At 36.9% G+C, this 22,284-nt stretch overlaps 2 protein-coding genes and 1 non-coding gene across 4 annotated transcripts; 2 read left to right on the top strand and 1 right to left on the bottom strand.

Moving 5' to 3' along the window:
* Positions 1–501: 501 nt before the first annotated feature.
* On the top strand, positions 502–5,241 carry LOC141706284 (mitogen-activated protein kinase 13-like). 2 transcript variants are annotated; one of them, XM_074509082.1, is made up of 11 exons: positions 502–707; positions 947–981; positions 1,579–1,984; positions 2,179–2,306; positions 2,442–2,501; positions 3,069–3,218; positions 3,335–3,490; positions 3,643–3,862; positions 3,940–4,018; positions 4,200–4,252; positions 4,429–5,241. In XM_074509082.1, the coding sequence occupies exons 2-11, from the start codon at positions 958–960 to the stop codon at positions 4,965–4,967; spliced, it is 1,815 nt and encodes a 604-aa protein (XP_074365183.1). In that variant the 5' UTR covers positions 502–707; positions 947–957; the 3' UTR covers positions 4,968–5,241. The 2 variants fall into 2 exon arrangements, with proteins under 2 accessions (XP_074365183.1, XP_074365182.1); XM_074509081.1 differs by having other exon boundaries at positions 1,576–1,984.
* Positions 5,242–5,535: 294 nt separating this feature from the next.
* Positions 5,536–9,987, bottom strand: LOC141708448 (putative sodium/metabolite cotransporter BASS1, chloroplastic). Its single transcript, XM_074512091.1, has 7 exons — positions 9,444–9,987; positions 7,658–7,751; positions 7,515–7,548; positions 7,378–7,432; positions 6,618–6,701; positions 6,205–6,492; positions 5,536–5,950 (listed from the first exon to the last, which is right to left on the bottom strand). The coding sequence occupies exons 1-7, from the start codon at positions 9,927–9,929 to the stop codon at positions 5,798–5,800; spliced, it is 1,194 nt and encodes a 397-aa protein (XP_074368192.1). The 5' UTR covers positions 9,930–9,987; the 3' UTR covers positions 5,536–5,797.
* An 11,594-nt stretch (positions 9,988–21,581) lies between these two features.
* Positions 21,582–21,688, top strand: LOC141709435 (small nucleolar RNA R71). Its single transcript, XR_012570011.1, has one exon. It is a non-coding gene; the product is annotated as a small nucleolar RNA R71 (small nucleolar RNA).
* The last annotated feature ends 596 nt before the right edge of the window (positions 21,689–22,284 follow it).

Below are 22,284 nucleotides of genomic sequence, written 5' to 3'. Positions count from 1 at the left end.
CAGAAAAGTATTTTGATTGAACAATATATGTTTAGTTAAAATAAATAATTAAGTTTATCCCGTATTAATCTATTTTTTTGTAAACTTATGCTAATTTTATTTGATTATTAGTATTTATTATTTATAATCCTGCTTTTACCACTAAATATATTTCTAATCATATCTTAAAAAATAGAAAAATGAAGAGGGTTGAGAAATGAAAATGTAAAAGACACTAAAATGAAAATGCACTAACATTTCTGTTCCAATACATATTATTATCTTCTTCAAACTGAATTTATGAATAATTTTAAAAATTATCATGTATTTACTATTTACCATTCGAAATTTTAGCTTGTCCTTGCAATACATTAATAGCTAAGTGCAGATTTTGACAAAAAATAATAGCAAAGTGCAAATATATTTATTTCAGGCATTAAATTGAAAACTAACTTTTTTTCATTAAATTGAAAACTAACTAAAAATACAAGCATTCTACAAGTTTAAGTTTCATGTTCCCTTTTTAACTCTGAAGTACTACATTTTAATTTCAAGCAACTCCCGCTTCAATTCTCTGTACTCCGTGCTATCAACCCCATCAATCATCATACAAACACTAAACCACACTCATATAGGAGTATACATACAAGGCGACTTATCAATACACACACACGAACAAACTCGTCTGCAACCTCCTTTCTTGTCAACATACAATAGAGATTTGACATGTAAGTTGCCTTCAACACTCCCTATGTCCACACACACACTGTACATTCATATGCATTCTTGGGCTAATGAAATACAAATTTTGTCATATCCAAGAACTTGGATTTAAGATATTACAGGAGAGATTGGGGGGGTGTTTAAATGTGGGTGTTATTTGCTAACTTCGGCCACAATTTTGTTTTAACTTCGGTTCTTGCTTGAATTCTTGGTCTTTCATTCTCTATATTTTCTTGAACTGCAGCTTTTTTAATCATGCAGCGAGATCATCCCAGCAGGGTAACTCTCTCTCTCTCTCTCTCTCTCTCTCTCTCTCTCTCTCTCTCTCTCTCTCTCTCTCTCTCTCTCTCTCTCTCTCCCTCCCTCCCTCCCTCCCTCCCTCCCTCCCTCCCTCTCTCCATCCCTCACTCTCTCTCTTCAATTTCTTTAAAGAAAGAATGGCGATAATCTTGTTATGTATGATCATCTTTTATGATTGTTATTTTAGTTCCCAGGAGTGCAAGTCTAATTGGCAAAAGAATCAGAAATTTTCATCTTCTGTTTGTTACGTATGAAAGTTGCATTTATTTTTGTGAAAAATTAACAAATAAAAGTTGCTTTCATATTTGTGATCCTGCACTGAAATAATGCTTTACAAGCTTACACTTGTTTTATAGCAGCTGTAAAATATTTTGCAGAATTCGGTAGCAATTAATTTGTATGACGTTCTGTGTATTATGCATATAATTGGAGATATATGTGTAAAATTACTGACTTCTCGAGGCTTACATATGTTTGTGGTTATGGCTTTTCACTTTAAAACCTTCAATTGGTAAATGTTCTAATTGTAATTATATGACGGTTTTTATCTAATGTATAGTTATGATGTTGCAGCAGGTGAAAACATATGACAATTTCATTGGGTATGGTGATGTCGATCGATACAAAAATCTGGAGTATATTGGGCAGGGAAGCTATGGAATTGTTTATTCTGCTACTGATATATATACTAATGAAAAGGTGGCGATAAAGAAAATATCAGATGTTTTTAGGGATGTTCCTCGAGCTGTTAAGGTTTTAAGGGAGATTAAGTTGTTAAGGCTATTACAGCATCCAAATATTGTTGAAATTAAGAGCATCTTTATCCCACCCTCAATTGACGCCTTCAATGACATATTTGTGGTTTTGGAGTATATGGACTCAGATCTTCATAAAGTTATTGCATCCATTGATAATTTGGCAGCAAAGGACTGTAGATCTTTTATGTTTCAGATACTACATGCAGTGAAGTTTATGCATGCAGGTAAACAATGAAAAGGCAATTGATGTATGTTTCAATTTTCTTGTGCAAGAGTTTTGTATTTCAACTTGTCTAGAGCTTATATTGTTAATTTTATCTTTGGCTGGATAAATCCTGAAGAAGTCCTTGGAGGGAGGCCAAGGGGGGATATTGGCCTACTTTGTATGTTAAATCTCATCATGTTTGTTTGGTTTCAGCTAATGTGTACCATCTAGACCTTAAACCGGGAAATATATTAGCAAACTGTAATGGCTTGATCAAAGTATGTGATTTTGGACTGTCTAGAGTTGCCTTTAGTGAGCCATCAAAAGAATGGCACCACACGGTCAGTCTTTCATATCAGTCTTTCATATCGTGCACACGTTAATTATAATTTTAGACATATTATTTGCCTTCAATATATCAGAAATAATATAGAACTCTAGTAAAGTCCTATCTTCTTACATGGCATACATTGCAGGGTTATGTTGGTACAAGGTCGTATAGGGCTCCTGAGATTTGTGGATCAGAGTTATCTAAGGTATATTCGACCTGCTATGTTCTACCTTTTCAAGCCCAATACAGTTTATGCGGCTCTCTGCAGTTTATGCAACCGTGTTTTGCTTGATGTATTAGTATCATTACATATATTGTATTGGTACTAAGTTGTTCTAGCTCAGGTTTTTAGTTGAATACAATTGTATTGTACAAAGCTTTATAGAGATCTAGAGGGTGATGATTTATTTATTTGATTAGAAGTATGTAATGAAGGTGAAGAATCATGCACATTTGGTTATATTACCCTAACATATTATGATCATGTTTGAGAGTCTTTACTCTGTTCTCAGATTTTTTTCGAACCTAAAGATATGTAGTTATTAACTAACTATTCATTGATAAATTATATATTTCCGTATGTATATTTCTAGCAGTTCGATAACAGGATTTAACATAATCAACCAGTCAAATTTATCTTCTTCTCCGAAATAGAAAGAACATGAAAGGTGGTAATAGTCATTGTAAATAGAATATGAAGTGTTCAATTACTTGCTGCTGTTATGTTGTTCCTGTAATATTGTCTTATTTTCTTACTACAATCCATTTGTAGTATCCATATGCTGTTGATATCTGGAGCATTGGCTGCATCTTTGCTGAGATTATGACGGGAAAACCACTGTTTCCATGGAAAACTCTTGCATCACAGCTAGATTTGATCACTAACCTTGTTGGAACACCGTCAGCCGACACCATATCTGGGGTGCAGAGCATACTTCTGTTTAATTATAACAATTATGAATTGAATTTCGACCTTAATAATACTAAAACATATAACTAATGGTTCTCTATATTGCTTTTCATACGTAATGAGTGCAGATTCGTAACGATACAGTACGGAACTACTTGAGAAAGATGCAGATAAAGAGTCCTGCCCCATTTTCAAAAAGATTTCAAAAATCAAGTCCTCTGGCTTTACGGTTATTGCAGAAGCTCTTAGCCTTTGATCCAAAGGATCGCCCAACTGCTGAGGAGGTAAGTAGTAATGTAGCTGCAGGTTGTTTATCTGTGGCTAGCTATACAATTAATTTTATTTTGTTCCTAGTAGTCTCTATGGTCTTGCATAACTTATGTACTTGGTATATTTATTCCACAAGTGATATCCATACATAAAATTAATTTGTCAGGCATTGGCTGATGAGTACTTCAGTGGTCTGCGGGAAACTCAGAGTAGACCTTCATATCAAATATCAAGGGACGAGTTTGCGTTTGAAAATTGCAGTATGTCAGATATGGAAGTTCGGAGATTAATGTATCAAGAGATTCTTGAACAGCATTCGCAGTTGCTCAGAAAGGACCTTCCACAAGGACAACTAGTTTGTTATGCTCCAGTTTATTATCACCCAGGTTGGACTTATATCTATATTATCTGATCTGTTACGTCTGTACTCCAGGCCATATGTTAATTTGCTACGATGTTTCAGAATATGAATATAAATTGGTTTATGGTGGCACAAGCTGGCGAGTTAACCCCCCAGCCATAGAAGACATCTCTCTCTTATGGTATGACTCCCCTGACATATCTTGTATTCTAATTATTAGTATTTGCTTGTCTATCCCTTAAACGTATGATTTACCTGCACTGTCCCGGTCTATAATTATTTTTATAAGGTAGATGACATGTTTATACAATCCATTCCAAACGACACAAAGATAATGAAATTGTGACTGCTTTTTGCCACAGGCCAGTGACAGGGGAGGCATGTAATGCAAGGCCATCACTTTGTGAGCCAACAGGTACAAAACCTATTCTGTCCCTTACAATAGATTGGATGGTAGAGAACCAATGCCATTTTTGTGCTCACCACTGTTCTACATCATATTATATAATTATCGTTTCGTTTTTGTACATATACTTCCAAAGACGAAAATTCCTAATATACACAGCTTTACCCTGTTCAACAACTTTGTAGCTCATCCACCTTATGCGTGTAGCAGTAGAAATGACACTGGAGATTTCACTCAAAATCCAGTTCCTCTGCAGCAATCACTTCTACCTAATGAGCATAGCAGAAGAAATGTCACTGGAGAATCAATTCAAAATCAAGTTCCTCAGTGCCCAATTTTTCCCGGTAGGGCCTCAAGGCCTAGCAATAGCATCAATATGAATCACGAGAAATCAGTAATAGAAGAAGGCAACAGAGAGTCCTCGCTAGACAGACTACTAGAAGAATTGAATATTAAGCCATTCATCCGCAAGGAGGAAGAGAAGTACGGTGGGCTTGGTCTACCTTATGCGAATAGCAGTAGAAATGTCACCAGAGACTCTGTTCAAAATCAAGTTCCTCCCCGGCCAGTTTTTGCCAGTACTGCCTCGAGGCCTAACAAGGACGCGAATCAAGTGAATGCTGTAACAGAAGGTAATACAGAAGCCTTACTCAGACAGCTTCCGAAAAGTAGTAGGCCATATGGCAGAAAGGAGGACAAACAGCACAGGGAACTCCGTAGATAATCTGTGTTATAGTGCAATCTCAGTTTGGAGCTGCTTTTAACGAAGTGTAGTTATGCTTATATGAAGCTCTTACCGATTTTGAAATGAAAAGTATCCTCTCCACCAAATTTGAAAATTACAATGAGGTGATTCAACTCCCTCTTAATTGGAATGGGTAAATCCTCCAACTCCTTACTATGCTTGGGGTACATGAAATGTCTACTTAAAGATTATATGCTGTAAGATTAGACACATAATCTGTACATGATTTCTCACCTGATCAGTTTTTTTTCTATGTCCACTATGAAGTACTCTTTGATTTGTGTGAGAAGTATACTATCTTTTAGAAATGGAAAGGGTTTATCCTACTCCAGTTTACGACACATAAGCTGTAATAGAATTGTACTTCCGTATCTTCATCAAACGCACAAGATCTTAAGACCATTGGGGTTTGTTTGAATGAATATATAATCATGTACGAGTCACGACATATCTGGTGTCCCAAACTATAGTTTTAAAAACTACAATGTTTTCTTAAATTAGGATTCTACACCATGCACGAAAATTCTCCACCTCCATTGCGAAAAACTATAACAGTAACCAAAATTGTTATATTACTAAAATCGGATCATTTTGGCAGTTAAATACAAGTCTAGCGCCATCACAGAAAAACCAGTAAAAAGACAGAGATAAAGTAGAAGCTGCAATTCTTTAACCATCTTGATGTTCAACAAGACCAATCAGAAAAGCAATTGAACCCTGTTTTTGAAGAGCAGCCAAACAACATGGTACAGAAGTTGACTAATCAAACACACACTATACGTTCTTCCCCTAAAATTAAAGATTATATTTTAATCCTGCATTTGACTGGGGATAGAACGTCTCCAGATTCCTGCCAAGGCACTGCCTAAGATCGAGTGGCACACGCTGGAAACTGCACATGGTACTGCTGTAAGCGGATTCCCGAAGTGTTGAGTTGCTAGAACTACCCCAAGCACTGAATTCTGCAATAATTATAGACAATAAGTTAATGACAGACAAGTCATCCAGCAAATCTGGAAAATGATCTTTCTTATATTTGGAAGTTATCCTGTTCTTTGCAGATTTAAAATACCAACTTTAAAAGTTTTGGCTTAATTTGCAAACACAAAAAATGCATCACCGGAACTTACAGTCATTCCATATGTTAAATCACTCAGAAAATCATTGTTATAAAGAAAGAAAATTGTGTCAAACTCATGAAGCCAGAGAGTAGTACCTGCATGCCGACCTCAATAGATATAGTTCTTGAAGAAGATATATCAATCCCAAGTAACCGTGCAAGAGCATACCCAAAGAAAAATCCAGATGTGTGAAGGACAACAGCGGCTAAAACAACTTGTCGGCCGGATGTAAGGATTGCTGAGGAACTCTGTGCTATTGCATTACCACAAAGAATAGCCACGGTTGCAACAGCAATAGGTGGCATCAACGGTGATACTAATTTTACGAACCTTTTAAAATATTGATTTAGGAAAGCACCCGCCAAAACAGGGAGAAGAACAACCTGAGCACGCAGTGTTTCATCAAGATATTTACCACGTACAAAATATAATAAACAATAACTAAGGAGCATTAATAATTTACACCATATTTAGCAACTAGTACATAAAATTAATCAAGGAAAATCACCTGCAGTGTGGACATGAGAAGTCCCATGGCATCTACTGCAACATACTGCCCAGCAAGTTTGGCTGTAAGAAAAGGGGTCATAACCTGTAGAGGTATTAACAAATGTAAGCTGACAGTCATTAATAGGCTTGGAATTTTACGCCTGATGGGACAGGTTGGGGGATGCATGGGGGTAGGGGTTGATATAAGAACAAGTGACCCTTAAAAGTTAGCATCATAAACAGTTGAGGTGAATCTTTTCCTGGCCTTAAGGCAAAAAATCTGGTTTATCTAGGAAAGGTATAATAGCTCAACTGTCTTCAAAAGTGGGCTATTTTATCACGTGTCTTATTGGTTACTATTTTAAAGGAACATGAAGCTAATAGAAACAGTGCTTTTAAGCCCTTGCAATTAGGAAACTCATGACAATTTAAAGTCGAGACAGGACCATAAGAGTTAAGAAAATTTTTGGTGATTAAAAGGAATATATAGATGTAGGTACAAAATAGGTAGATACTTGTTATTGTATGAAATACCTAGAATGAATAGTAAATAACCAAATAACAACAGTACCTGGAACATTTCCAAAACAACTGAACTACATAATACATTCATGGAAAACCCAACTTTTTAGGCTTAAAGAGATATAATATATGTACAAAGCATCATGCTTGTATCGTATGTATGAAGTATTATGCATTATAAAACAAAAAGATTAACACTTCTAGGGAAGTATCTTTTTGTAGAGTAAATTACATCAGGGAAGAGTAGGTTGACGAACCACGGCAGACACTGTGCTTAGAGCAGTCATCAATACTGAAAGAGCCACATTTCCGCTAAACCGATAATAAAAAATTCATTAGATAAGACTCCTTCTACTTGAGTGGAAAAAATTGGTAAGATGCTTTTACAACTTACCGTGCAATATAAGTAACGATATTACTAGCTGTCCCTGAAACAATACATGAGGAAACCCATGATAAGATACAACTATAAGACCAGATATATATAGCAAAATAAGTACAATGGCCGAAGATTTCAGGAGGCAGCACAAAGCATACCTCCAGGGCAGCAGCCTACTAATATTAACCCAGCTGCATAATAAGATGGCAAGTTTAAGAATTTGCTTACGAAGAAGGCAGACAATGGCATCACCTGCACCAAAATACAACCATAAATGTACTGATGCAGGAAATATATAAAAGATATTAATCTCCTCCACCCAACTTAAAAAACCATCCTAGAGGTGATGGAAAGGAGTTTTTTTAGTAGAATTTTACAAATAGTCACCAATAATTAGAGAAAATACAGATTTCATATGTAATGACTAATGAACTTTCTAAACTTGAAAAATGTTTTTTGATGGTGCAAATAGTTTTCAGAAGTACTTTAGGATGTATCGCACTTGAGACAAATTTCAATTAAATGATGCAACAAAAGATGAAGCAGTGAGAGTACATACTACATATCTCAGTTACATAGGACTAGAAGTTGAGTGAAAATTATTTAGCTCCCGCCTGACACAACACAATATATAAAAAATATACATATAAATCAATAATCAAAATGATTTATACTCATGGATATACCAGCACTTGGATTATGGAAGAAGCAAAAACAGCAATAGCACAAACATAACTACAGACAATTAATGAACTATGAGAAGCAATCTAACAAAGTAAAGAACCAGAAGCAGTACATGAACTGAGTTCAAGATAATATCAGACGAAATAATTATTGGCATAGTTATTAGGGAGCACGGTTGGATAGCTCAAGTGTTTAAGAGTTTACTTTTGGCTTGTGTAAGGAAAACTGTTATACAATATACACTACGTAAAATAATGCTATTGATGTAAATAGTGAAATAATGCTATTGATGTAACTCACAAAGTTTTTAAGTCATTTAAATGAACTGATGAGCATGGTTGGATAATAACTCAAGTGGTTAAGAGTGTATCCTCTGTCGTCCTAGGTGTTGGGTTCGACCCTCGCTCGCCCCAAGAATTTCTTAGAACTTATACTTATTTGTATTACTATAAGCCATATTTGTCAAAAAAAAGTAGAATATTAGGGAAGAGAATTCTCTTTATTGCATAGTGTTTCCATTTATCGCCTCTGGAGTCTGGATAGCAACCCAATACAATTCTTTAGCTAGGTCCAATACACCTTCCTAAATCCATCTTTACAAATTTAAGAAAAAAATGGAAAAAAAATCAGAAAACCCAAAATTAATATTCAGTGGGTCAAAAGATAGGGAGGGAGTGCAATAGGGCCTTGGTGGTGGCCATGGGTATTGGGTAGTATTAAAATTTCCGCAACTGACCGTTTCCATAATAACAAAGTAGAAAGTAAAATGTAGATGGGTTAGAACTCCTCTGGGAAAAATTACCATTTACCTCGATTATGATTTTTACTGGGAAGTACTTTAGGACTGTCGGAGGAATTTGAATTAATCAAAACGATGAGCTTCTTTACAATGTACATTACTTGCTATTTTGGCTACATTGCTTTAGTTTGTATTGTTCTTACTGGTAAATTGATAAGAGTATGACTGCTTAAAGTATGAACATCTTGAGAAAAAAAAATTAACGGAATTTTTAATAAACATAATTCTGTAAAATGGATCTTTCCTTACGTCTTAGTAATCCAAGTTTATCACCTTCAGTATTCAATACATGTCAACTTTAAGCAAACATTTTTTTCCCATTATTCTACGCAATTTTTTTAGCAGGCAAGAACGGACCAACCTTTACATAAAAAAAAAAAATCATGCACAGCATAATATTCTAACCAATATACCTCAATAGACAAAGAAAGTAATCAAATATGTCATTTGATTGAAGTTACCGAATACTGAAGAAAAAAGCCAGCTAACAACTGCTTAGGCATAGACAGAGCTTCACCGAGATCATCGAAAGTAAGAGTCATTCCCATACCAAGCATAGTAACAGTAATGCCGGTAACAATCCATTTTTGCTGAACCCAATTGTAAGAACTGGGCCTAACCAACCCCATCAAGCATCCCAAAGCAACCCATAATGGAAATGCAGTTGATAAACCTTCTCCAACCACTTCAAGAAAGCTTTTTTCATTACTTTCATTGGTTGCAGCACTACTGTTCGACGAATTGCCGCAAAGAAAGGATGGTTTTAAACCGGGGAAAATTAAAATGGGGAATGTTGATTTGAGTTGGTTAGATGATGGGGATGGTGAAAATGGGAAATGGGGTTTGTTTGGTGTGTGAAAGTATGAGAGTTTAGTTGAAGTGAAGGTGGGTGAATAGGTTCTTGTGTGAGACGAGGCAGCAAGTGAGTGTGAGAACTGTAGCATCATGTTCCTCTGGTGTGTCAGTGTCAGTGTCACTGTCAGATCCGATGATAATAATGAGAGAAATGTTATGACTTTCGTCAATCAGTTACTTGGGCTTCTAGATTTTTGTCGTTTCCTGAGACCCAGAATGGGCTTTGTTTAGTAGCCCATCACTCCCAATTTACTTGTCCGCTTTGAGATTTGCTGAGCATATAATTTTGTTATTTATCTTTTTTTTAAAAAAATTAAAAATTCAAATATTAAATTTTTATTTACTATCAAAAATAAATCAACAGAGCTACGCAGTCAATACATCTTAAATTACACACAAAAGTCAAACTGTATAGATAAATTGAAATTGAGTAAATATATACTTTTACGCGTGTCAATTCGACATTCTAAAATTTAATCTTAAAATATATATTTGTCAATTCGGTATCCCAAAATTTAATCTTAAAGTAGCTATCTGTGAAGAGATATTCCATACAATATATTTCTACGATACACATTTGTCCATTGAAATTTTTCCACAAATATAATACCCATTTACTAATTTGATTTTACAATTGTTAGTTTTTGTTAATTTTCACCAAATAAAGGGCATTTTCAACATTTGTTTAGTCAAATGGTCTTTTTTTTATAAAATGTAAGTAATCTTAATTTTTATTTTTATTTATATCTTATTTAATTTTAATATCATTTTATAAAAAAAGTTAAAAATAAATCCACATGTGTAATTCGAATATGAACTTGTATATTATAGAAAAAAAAGTCAGTTATATTTTTTGATGGCACGGAGTTTCAAAACAGGGGCTCTAACTTTAAATTTATTAATAGGTGGCCAAACTTTTTACTTAGTTTCAAAAATAAGGTTATACTTTAAATTTTATAAATCGGTGACTGGAGTTTATATTTTATAAACAACTTCCCCTATTGAAAGCAAACAAAAATAAAATTGCAGACCGAAAATTAAAATAAAAATTCTAAGATCTGAAAAACGAAATCATTGTTAGAGATAAATTGACCTCTTAAATCCAATAAGCTCCGCTGAAATTGAAAACGAAAAGTCCTAAAACTCCGATAAATCAGATCTAGAAAACAAATCAAAATAGACTATATAGGTAGAAATTCTTCCTCAAAGAAGAAGATTATTGAATTAAACAAAAATAAAAACAAAATAACATAAAGAGTTTGGGGAAGCCCCTCGGCTTTGTGCTAAAGAAGGAAGAGGTTGCCAGAGAAGAACAAATTACATGTTAAAAATAGACTAAATGTATTTTTCAAGGAAATATTTTTTAGTAATTTTTCTAATTATACTATACGTCTAAACCTCACTCAAAGTTTGGTCAAGTTAACCGGTCAAAAATAAAAAAGGACATGTATCTAGGCACATACGTAGACCCCTCAATTTTGAACATGACATTACTTACATGACATGATACCACATGAAAATTTAGTGTTTTGTTTGTCATTTTAGTACATGATATGAAATTACACGGTCGAGATTTATGGTCAGTTTTGTATTTAACTTTTGAGTATACGATACGACACGAAATATATGACATAAATACATATTATAGTTAAGTATTCATTCTTTTTTGTAAATATATATGTAAAATTAAAATAAATATATGTGTATTTATTTTTAAATAATTATTTGATTTCATAAAATTGTATAGAATTCATATCTAAATATACATTTCAAATATTTTATAAAAAAAATACCTAAAAATCTTATATTTTAATTAATGTTTAATTCAAATTATACAAATATTCAATTAAACACGAAATACACGACACAAAACAAAAATACACGAACACAAATGTACACGAACGCTAAACATGTCAATTTTGTATTTAATATTCAAGTACACGAAACACGAAAATACATGACAAGAGATTACGACACGAACAAATTTTCAGGTCTAAACGTAGGTAGTATAATATATTTAAAAAATAAGAAGTCAGTAATATACGTGAAAAATATACATTATTTGCTTCCTTATGTCGGATGATAAGAGAATGGTCGTGGTTGGGGCCTTGGGGAGACTTTGGTAATGTGGGCTTTGGAATGTGGATTCTGTAGATCATGAAGATAGAATTTATGGGCTCCGTCCCTTTTTTGGTATGTTTCAATGGAAAAGTCATTTATTTGGTATATCTGTTCAAAAAATCCCATTTATGGTACAAAACGCCTGTATTTGTGGGAATCACCCATTGACCCCAGAACAAGTGGCGTTCTGGGGTCATTTTATTAAAAAAAAAAATCTCTTTTCCCCGGAATGAACTTGTGTTAGTGTGTTTTTGAAGGAAATAAAATTATGTGAAGGGTTGTTTTTGGACTCCTATATTAAATAAATGGAAAATGTTTGTAGTTAAATTTTTTTTTTGGGTTTTAATGTAAACCTATTTTATGTGTGTATTTTTTAATTTAAATAAAAAACCGTATAAGTAAGACATTTTCAGCTCCAAAAAGGGTGTCGTGCAATGTGTGTGCAAAATTTTTAAGTGAGGGCATGTTTTGGCACGTGCGTATGTAAATAACCGTAGATTTTTTGGGTTCCAAATTTTTTTGTTGTGCTGTAATGTAAACCTATATTTTGGAAAAAAATTAATTTTGAATTAAAAATTTATATGACCAATACTTTTGTAGCTTTGAAGATGGTGTCTTGAGCGGCGAGTGCGTAATTGTCAAGGCGGGGGCAAATTTGTGCACAGACATATTTAAATAACCGAAAATTCGTTTAGGTCCATTTTTCTATTGTTTGGTAGGTATGTAAATTTTTTTTGAGTCTGTATGATTAAATATAAAATTTTATTTATTCGAGAAAGGGTGTCATAACGTTAAATGTAAAAACGTTAACTGTTAGATGTAGACACAAAATAAATGTGCAATGAGCATTGGAAACCAAAATATTATGATAGAACAAGTAAATAATAAAATGGAAAACAAGGAAACAGAACCATATTACAAGTAGACTGCTTGTAATAGCAGTAGTACATATGTTTGACAACAAGATCATGTGTTTCAGTGTGGGTGCCCTGGACATTTCTTACTACGCTTGGTGTGACCTTCTTGGTTACATACACTACATTTCTTTCCAGACCGCAGACCATCAATCTCCGTTCGGATCCGCACCAATTGTCCCTTATCCCCGCGCTTTTTCTTTAGCTTTTTCAAGGACTCTTCCGGCACTAACTTTCCATACCCCTGCCAAGGTACGGGTAAGTCGTAGTTCCAGTATTGAGTTGGTTCCAACGGATAAATTATTGGCCTGTACAAGTCCTGCATTGTTTGTTCTTATGAAAATTTTCGATTAAATGCTCCCAACTCAATCCATGTGTTATACAACCTGCCATTGCATGGGAGCACAGCATGTGATGGGTCGCCCATTTTCCACAGGTGCACGTACGGTCATTGAGGTTGACAACCTGGGTTTTACCTCCCTTTACCGTTACCTTAGCAGTTGTGTACTAATGTGTTAGTATTTTCATAATCCCACGGAGACGATGGAAAGTAATAACCGTATGTCCTATTGCCTTCCTCCGAATTTTTGCTAACATAGCGGCGGAACGTGTACATAACTGTTGCCCCTCTTGTAGACCGTCATCCACTATGTTTCGATGTTTGTCTACAATTGTGACCGCCTTGTAGAAGAGGTACTCCATCATTGCTGTTACTGGAAGAAAACGAGCCCTCTTTATGTTGCCGTTGAAGCACTCAAGCATGTTTGTGGTTGTTTGACCGTAGCGAACACCACTATCGTGGGAAAGTGTCCACCTCTCCACGAGTATTGTAGCAAGATATTGTAGGGCGGTGGGGGAAATTTCACCAATCATTGACATATATGCGTCATGCTTTGAGACTTGTGTGGTTCTTCCAGCTTTCCACATTAATTTTTTTAGTTCACCACCTGGGTGATGACTGCAAAAGTTACTTCTTACATGGAGGAGACAAAACCTATGGATGCCGAGTGGCTCAACAAAACCATTTTGAGGGTCTCGTAGGGCGGAGATAATGCTGGCTGCATGATAAGAAATGATGCAGACGCGGGTCTGTTACCGACAGACATGTCTTCGAAGACACTGTAAAAACCAAGACCAGTTCTCGTACGTCTCCTCATCAACCAAGCCATAACAGAGAGGGAACGGGTGGTTGTTCGAATCAACACCCATAGCAATAAGCAGCTTGCCCCTATAACTTCCTTTCAAGAATGTCCCATCTATTGAAATCACAGGACGTGCATGTTGCCACCCGTCCATCATTGCCTTTAAAGACCAAAAAATTCGCTTGCAGACGGACGTGCCCCAGAATCATGCATGAAAGCTGCCCTCATCCTCCATTTACACCCCTCAGCCCGACACTGTACAATGAGCTATTCTTTGTTACTCCTTATAGTTTTATATGTACGATCAGTGTTAATATGTGCACGCCTCACTGCTCCCAAGAGCGTTGCTTTGTCACGGTAACACATTCCCTCACCCAGTTCCCCCTTGTCGAGGTCTTCATCAACATATATATCATTAGGGTTATCTATGATTGGTGAAGTGTATTGCTTAGTGAGAAACCATGGAACCCTTGAGATATGATGTTCTTCTCCAACTACCGGAAATGTATTGGAAATTTCTTCATTTCTCTCTGAATGTTCTTCACCATCTTCGGTGGCAGAAGATTCCTCATCGTCATCATCGTGAAGGTGAAAGTTCTCCTCACTTGATGAATTGGCTACAACTCCATCTGCCAGCAGGGCTAACCGCTGACCTGAACCTCTTCCCACCACATCACTTTCATAACTAGCCCCCTTGAAACCCGCAACTATATTGACTGATTTCCCCTCCATACCCTCTACCATGTTCAGTAGTCCCCCCTCCAGACCCTCCACCATATTGACTACTCCACCCTCTATAACCTCCACCATGTTCAATAGTCCCCCCTCCATACCCCTCACCATATTGACTACTCCCCCCTCTATACCCTGCATCATATTGACTACTCCCCCCTCCATAGCCTCCATCATATTGTATATCCCCCTCCATACCCTCCAACATATTGACTACTACCCCCTTCATACCGTCCACCATGTTCACTAGCCCCCCTACCAGACACTCCACCATGTTGAGTACTCCTCCATCCATACCCTACACCTTGATCAAAAAGTACATTTAACCACAGTGGTTGTACATCACCACCGTATGTTGTTGCTGTTGGTTGTGACCCGAAATTATGTTGGAATGAGTACGGGTCATTAACAATAATTTCTTCTATTTCGATGAACAAAGAAACATCTCCTTGAACGTTTAGCAACATGGCAGGAACATTTAACATGCGTGTAACATCATCATCACATAAAATATCCATTTGATAAAAACCTTCAACTAGGTTGTACTGACCAAGATATGGATACTTCAAACTCAATTTTAAATTCCATTGATACGAACTAATGTTCATTAAATTATACACGACACTTTTAAGCTCATCGTAAGTGGTACCAAACCTAATAAACATCATTTTTTTGGATCGATAGAGTAGTTGATATTACTACCATCTCGAATAACTACTCCTCCCCAACAAAAATTGACGTTCACGTGGCCTTCCATTTCCCTGTGTTGAAGAGAACATTAACAATTAGGAAACCAAAGTAAAGATTGTACATGTAGACAAACATACATGTAATGATGACATACCTTATTCGATAGAGGAGTGTTCTACAAGTATGAATGATATTATTTTGCTAAAGATTTAGGAACTTAGAATTGCAGTATGTTTTGAATACATGCAATGTAGGAGGACACATATAAATAGGAATAGAAGCTGTAGGCTAGAGATAGCTAAACATTTTGTGAATTCGGATAAGAATGCATTATTGATTCTATCCAATGGAGATTTCCGATAGGATTTTTGTTAAAGATAAATCTACTATTTTTGTCCCATTTGGAAGATATGAAAGAGAAGATAAGATTCTTAAAATTTACAACGAAAGCAAATGATATATTATGTTGTGTATGTTTTTTTTTAAATTTTATTTGAGTCCGTGATTAATAATTATGTCTTACACCAAATTGACTTGGCATAAGTAATTGTCTTACTCATCGTCAGACAAAAAACAATCAGAAACATAATCAGTACCTATAGCGAAATGATGATACATCATTGCAATGTGGAGGTCGCCGTCTTCAGCATACTCCTTACTTCTTCTTTGTAGGTCTTTACGGTTTAAGCGCATCCTCATTCGATTCTCTTCCTCTCTAGCACGAAACAATGCTAATTCCAGCTCATGAGGCGTGTCTCGCTGCATATGTATGGCGCGTTGTTTTGGTATTCGCACTCCTTCCTGGACACATTGGCCCATATAACTGTTGAGACATCCAACACGCCATTCCCATTCCCTCTGCATCGTGATTATTGATCTTCCTGTGTAACGTTCATTCGGATCCATTGAGTACCTAAAATTGTCATCACAAAACCATTTCCTACCAATTGCTCGGTTTTTATCACCAGGGGTATAACTCATTATGTTGTTGTTATTATATCATGGAATTTAATATCACAAGGGGTATAACATAGTCTATCTATAATATAAAAGTAGGTGCAAAGATACAGCTCTTTATGCTTCCCAATAATGAGATACAGTGTTGTATAAATTTATGTCATGTCAAATACTGTTTCACTGGTTTTTTGCAGGCTATCCACCATACCTTATCTTCTTGCTACAGTAAAGGTCACTGTTAGGGCGAAAACACGCGCTAATATTCACGCAAGTATACGCGTTCGCAAGTAGTATAAGATATAAATCAGATTCGTTCCCACAGAGACTGGTTTAGGTTAAGTTCAATTTATGCACCTATGCAACAATGTATCGTTATCGCTCAATGCTAAGACAAATAACAAATTGGGTTTTTATTAAACTAAGAGATTATACTAAATAACATTAACTAAGAGAATTGAGGTTGAATTACTATATATGACAAACATGGGATTCTAACTTCATTACTACTCCATTCAATAGCCTTATTGTTCTTAACCTTAGCATGTGATGGTGATGACACTAATCAGATAACACGAAACTGATAAACGCCAACTTTCGTTGCACGAGTACCATTCTACCAGACATCCACAAAAGAGATAGAAGCTGAATAGGCACCAATTATATTGAGACCCTATATGTCTATAGAATTTGACAACGTAACGGTTTAAGCACAAGTTATCTATCTTGATTACATAGGGCAAGTAAAACGGTTAGAGTTACCTACGAATCATGCATACACATACATGAACCTATGCTAGCATGGCAAGTTCTAAACCTCTATATTCACTGTCGCTTCAATAGAGATTAACACACTATCTTATATGTTAGCCACGCACATAAGATGAATAAGCACAACCATACTAGGATATCAATCAATCACCACACACCAAGATATCGAAACAATTAACTATTGAAATCCATAAGTAAATCCGCTAGAATCCCATGACAACGATTAGCCCATAATCGAACTCATCGTCACCATGGGTTCCAATGAAAGCATGGTATAAACAAGGTCTTAATATACTAAATAATAATCAAAGTACGAATAAACGAGATCTAGGTTCAACAAGAACGAAAACGAGCATCCAAAGTTACAACTAATTCAAAGAATCACAAGTTGAAAACAAGATCTTCTTTTTCGGAGTTGTTCTGTGCTTCTAGGTCTTCTCCTTGGTATCCCAATCTTCCCGGATGATGAAAACCCTTTTTTTTAAGTATATATACGCCCCTAGTGGACCTGGACCCTTAAAATCGTCAAATTCTACTCAAAAAGGCTTTTTCAGCGAAATCAGCGACCAGCCGCGCCCTAAGCGGCCGCTCAGCTCTCCTGAGCGGGCGCTCAGCTCTCCTGAGCGGGCGCTCAGCTCTCCTGAGCGGGCGCTCAGCTCTCCTGAGCGGGCGCTCAGCTCTCCTGAGCGGGCGCTCAGCTCTCCTGAGCGGGCGCTCAGCTCTCTGAGCGGGCGCTCAGCTCTGCTGAGCGGGCGCTCAGCTACTGACTGGAAAAAATATTCTGATGAATCTTGTTTTGACCATAACTTGAGTTCTACTCGTCAGAATTAGGCGATTCAACTGCCCACGCGAAGCTATTGAGATTCTCTACAACTTGACAATGGCCTTGGCTTCCAATTCTGATCACTTTTCATCATATTTCCTTTAAAAGCTCTTTTCTTCATTTATCTGATACCTGAAATGCAATAACACAAAAACACATCAAAATACCAACAACTTGAGTCCAAAACACCAATTTAAGCTTGTAATAAAGCATTCCAAGTGGATATAAAATCCACTTATCACACCCCCAAACTTGAATCGATGCTTGTCCTCAAGCATAAACAGACTCAAAACTATAAAACAAACCTAATGCATGAATGCAACTACGTGAATGCAACTAAATGATAATGCAATCGATCCCCTCAGAATAACCATAACCAAATGAATAAGCCAATGCCTCTAAGAATGCAATAACTTGAAACAGAGTTTGAATAAATCCCACAAACCAACTCACAAACCAGAAACGTGCATGTGTGGATGCTTAACAGATATACTCTCGATACTAGATCAATAACCCTAACTTATCTATCATTGAAACAATCAAAAGTTTTTAAACAGAATAGACAATAAACGCATTATGACTCACAACACCTCCTTTCTACTAGGGTTATACAAGGATTCACACTATTATTGAACACATAGCAAAGATGCTTAGTTGACCGTGCAATGAATGAGGTCCCAAAAGACTTATGCAATAATACCCATGTAGCGAGCGTTAGGTTAGCGGATCCCAGACTATAAAAGCCTTAGGTCACTAGGCACAAAGTCCCCTAGAACTTAATAACTCGAGTATTAAAGAGCTCACTCTTGATCAATTGTGCATAAACACATACTTTTTTCTTTTTTTTTCTTTTTTTTTTCTTTTTTTTCCTTTTTTTTCAACAATTTCTGAATGAGTGCATTTCGCTCCATCTCATTCAACCCTAGAGTACTCATAAAAATATGAGCCGGCTACTAGCCATTTGACGCCTAGCCTTACAACAATTAGCAATGAAATCTAAGTTTTTCTCCAGATAAAAAAATCAGTGTTTTTACGTCATTACGAGAATATCACAAATTCTAAATATAACCAAGTGATTAAATCTCAACAACAAACAAGTATGATCATGATCTAGATCAAAAGCAACCCTATAAGACTTTGTGAAAATATTTATTTCTGGCATGCAAATCAATTCATTAAGACTTAAACATCCCTCTATTCCTCATCACCACACTCAAATCAACATCAACTTATCAAATATCATAGTTCATCTTAAGGGATCATGCTAAATATGCATGCAAATGCAACTATATGAAATTACATAAAAACAAACAAATATGTCTTAAATGAACAATCATGCAAAAATATGAATGAACTACAACTAAACATGCAACATAAATCTATATGGACACACACTACTAATCCTTACATTATCATCCCCAAACTTAAAATTTTCAATGTCCTCATTGAAGGCAATAATAAGGATTTCAGGCATACCTAATTAGCGGGAGATTCACCCTCGTCGGGTGGAGGATCAGGTGGCCAATCAATCTCGCCACTAGTGTCTCGGAAATAATACCGAAAGCGTGTGTCAAATCTTCAGCAAAATGACGGTGAATGTCGTGCATGGCCTCCATACGCCTAATTACTCGCCTGTACTGCTCATCACCAACACCAGTCCTATCAACTACCTGCTGCACATGAGAAGAACCCTCTGTAGGCACTACAGGCTCCATTCGGCTACCCTCTTCATCATCAAAGATATATCCCAACCCCTTGTCAAGGGGTGCACCTAAGAATGAATAACTCAAGTGATTTGGCTGTCGGTTGAGCTCAAGTATGGGAGCATCTTCAATAGACGACTCGAGCCAATCCTGAGAAATTTTCAGCTCTGCTAACCCAAGAGAATCGAATGGCACATCCAACTTCCTCTTCCACAGAGGTGCATTCAAAACCTGAATTTGCTCTACTTTAAAGCACTCCTCTTTAGCTGTGGGTAATTTTATTTCCTTGAACACATTGAAAGTGACCTTCTGATCATGAACCTTCATCGTAAGCTCTCCTTTTTGTACATCGATCATAATTCAACCTGTAGCCAAGAATGGTCTTCCCAAGATAATGGGAATCTTCTTATCTTCCTCAAAATCAAGAATTATAAAGTCAGCAGGGAAGAAGAGTTTATCCACCTTGACGAAGACATCCTCCACTATACCTCGTGGATAAGCGATGGAACGGTCAGCTAGTTGCAATGACATGTATGTTGGTTTCGGCTCAGGCAGACCAAGCTTCTTGAAGATAGATAAGGGCATCAGATTGATGCTAGCTCCTAAATCACATAAACACTTGTCGAACGACAAGTTTCCGATAGTGCAAGGAATAGTGAAGCTTCCAGGATCTTTAAGCTTCGGAGGCAACTTCTGTTGCAGCACAGCACTGCATTCCTCCGTTAGAGCAACGGTCTCTAAGTCATCGAGCTTCACTTTCCGAGAGAGAATACCTTTCATAAACCTCGTATAGCTAGGCATCTGTTCAAGAGCTTCAGCGAAAGGTATGTTGATATGAAGTTTCTTGAACACCTCCAGAAACTTCTCAAACTGCTTATCCAGCTTTTTCTTTTGCAGCCTTTTAGGAAAAAGAGGTGGAGGATAAATCTGTTTCTCCCCTGTATTACCCTCAGGAGGAGTGTGTTCCACAGTAGTCTTCCTTGGTTCCACCTCTACTTCCTTCTGCACATCTTCTTCAACCACAACTGCATTTTCTGAATCTTGAGATTTTTCTGGCTCTTCGTCTTGCTGAACTTGGGGGCTTGCGACCTTTCCAGACCTTAAGGTGGGCGTTCACCTGTTCTTCAACTTCCCTCTTGCCTGGATTTGTTTCTATATCACTAGGAAGCGTTCCTGGTGGTCGATTCAATAGGCATTAGCAATTTGCCCTATTTGGTTCTCCAGATTCTGGATAGAAACAGCCTGGCTTTGGCATATAAGAGCCTGGTTTTTGTACATAAGCCTCAACTCCTCCAATTCATATTTTTCATTCGAAGATAGACCTGCATCATTAGTTTGTTATTGAAGTTGGAGTTGTTGTCTTGGTGTAAATTGTTGCTGAAAACCAGGAGGGTTAAATAGCTTATTTGCAAACTGCTGGAATGGCTGTTGCATCACATTCTGATTGTTGCTCCAGCTGAAGTTAGGATGATTCCAGTTGTCAGGATGATAAGTGTCTGGAACTGGTTGTTGCGATCTCTGAAAGTTGCTCACAAACTGAGCTGAGTCTCTAGATATAGCGCATTGTTCTGTCGCATGCGGACCTGCACACAGCTCACAAACACTAATTATCTGCTTAACACCATAGTTAGCCAGAGAATCGATCTTCATAGACAACGCCTTTAGTTGAGCAGTGATAGCCGTAGTTGTATCCACTTCAAGAACTCCTGCTACCTTGCCCTGTGGATATCTCTGGGTTGGATACTGATATTCATTAGCAGCCATCAGTTCAATTAGGTCATAAGCTTCCTTATAGCTCTTTGCCCATAATGCTCCGCCTGATGCTGCATCGAGCATGGGTCTGGACTGTGCTCCCAACCCATTGTAAAAATAAGTGATGATCATCCAATCAGGAATTCCATGATGAGGACACTTCCTAAGCATCTCCTTGTAGCGCTCCCAAGCTTCACTTAGCGATTCTCCCGTTTGCTGCGCAAATTGAGTAATAGCATTCCTGAGTGCAGCTGTCTTCGCCATAGGGAAGAATTTAGTAAGAAACTTCTGAGCAAGATCTTCCCAAGTAGTAATCGAACCAGCTGGTAGAGAGTGTAACCAGCTCTTAGCCTTGTCCTTCAGAGAGAATGGGAACAGTCTCAGCTTCACAGCATCTTCAGAAACCCCGTTGAACTTGAAGGTGTCGCATATTTCAATGAAAGCCCTAATGTGTGTATTGGGATCTTCCGTTGGAGAACCCCCAAACTGGACTGAAGTCTGTACCCATTGAATTATGCCAGGCTTGATCTCAAAGGTATTAGCTGTGATAGCTGGCCGAACAATGCTAGATTGAATGTCATTGATCTTGGGTTGAGAAAAATCCATCAAGGCTTTCGTTCGTGCTGCTGGATCTCCCATTGTAATGAGTACCTGAAACAAAAACAAATAAACCGTGAAAGTAAAAGAATCCGAGTCAGTGAACTTTAACGACCACTGATGACAAGCACATAAACTAAAAATTAACACCGAGTCCCCGGCAACGGCGCCAAAAACTTGTTAGGGCGAAAACACGCGCTAATATTCACGCAAGTATACGCGTTCGCAAGTAGTATAAGATATAAATC

The sequence above is a fragment of the Apium graveolens genome, chromosome 2 (assembly GCF_009905375.1).
Source record: "Apium graveolens cultivar Ventura chromosome 2, ASM990537v1, whole genome shotgun sequence".
Lineage (NCBI taxonomy): Eukaryota > Viridiplantae > Streptophyta > Magnoliopsida > Apiales > Apiaceae > Apium > Apium graveolens.
This window is presented reverse-complemented; position numbering and strand designations above follow the sequence as displayed.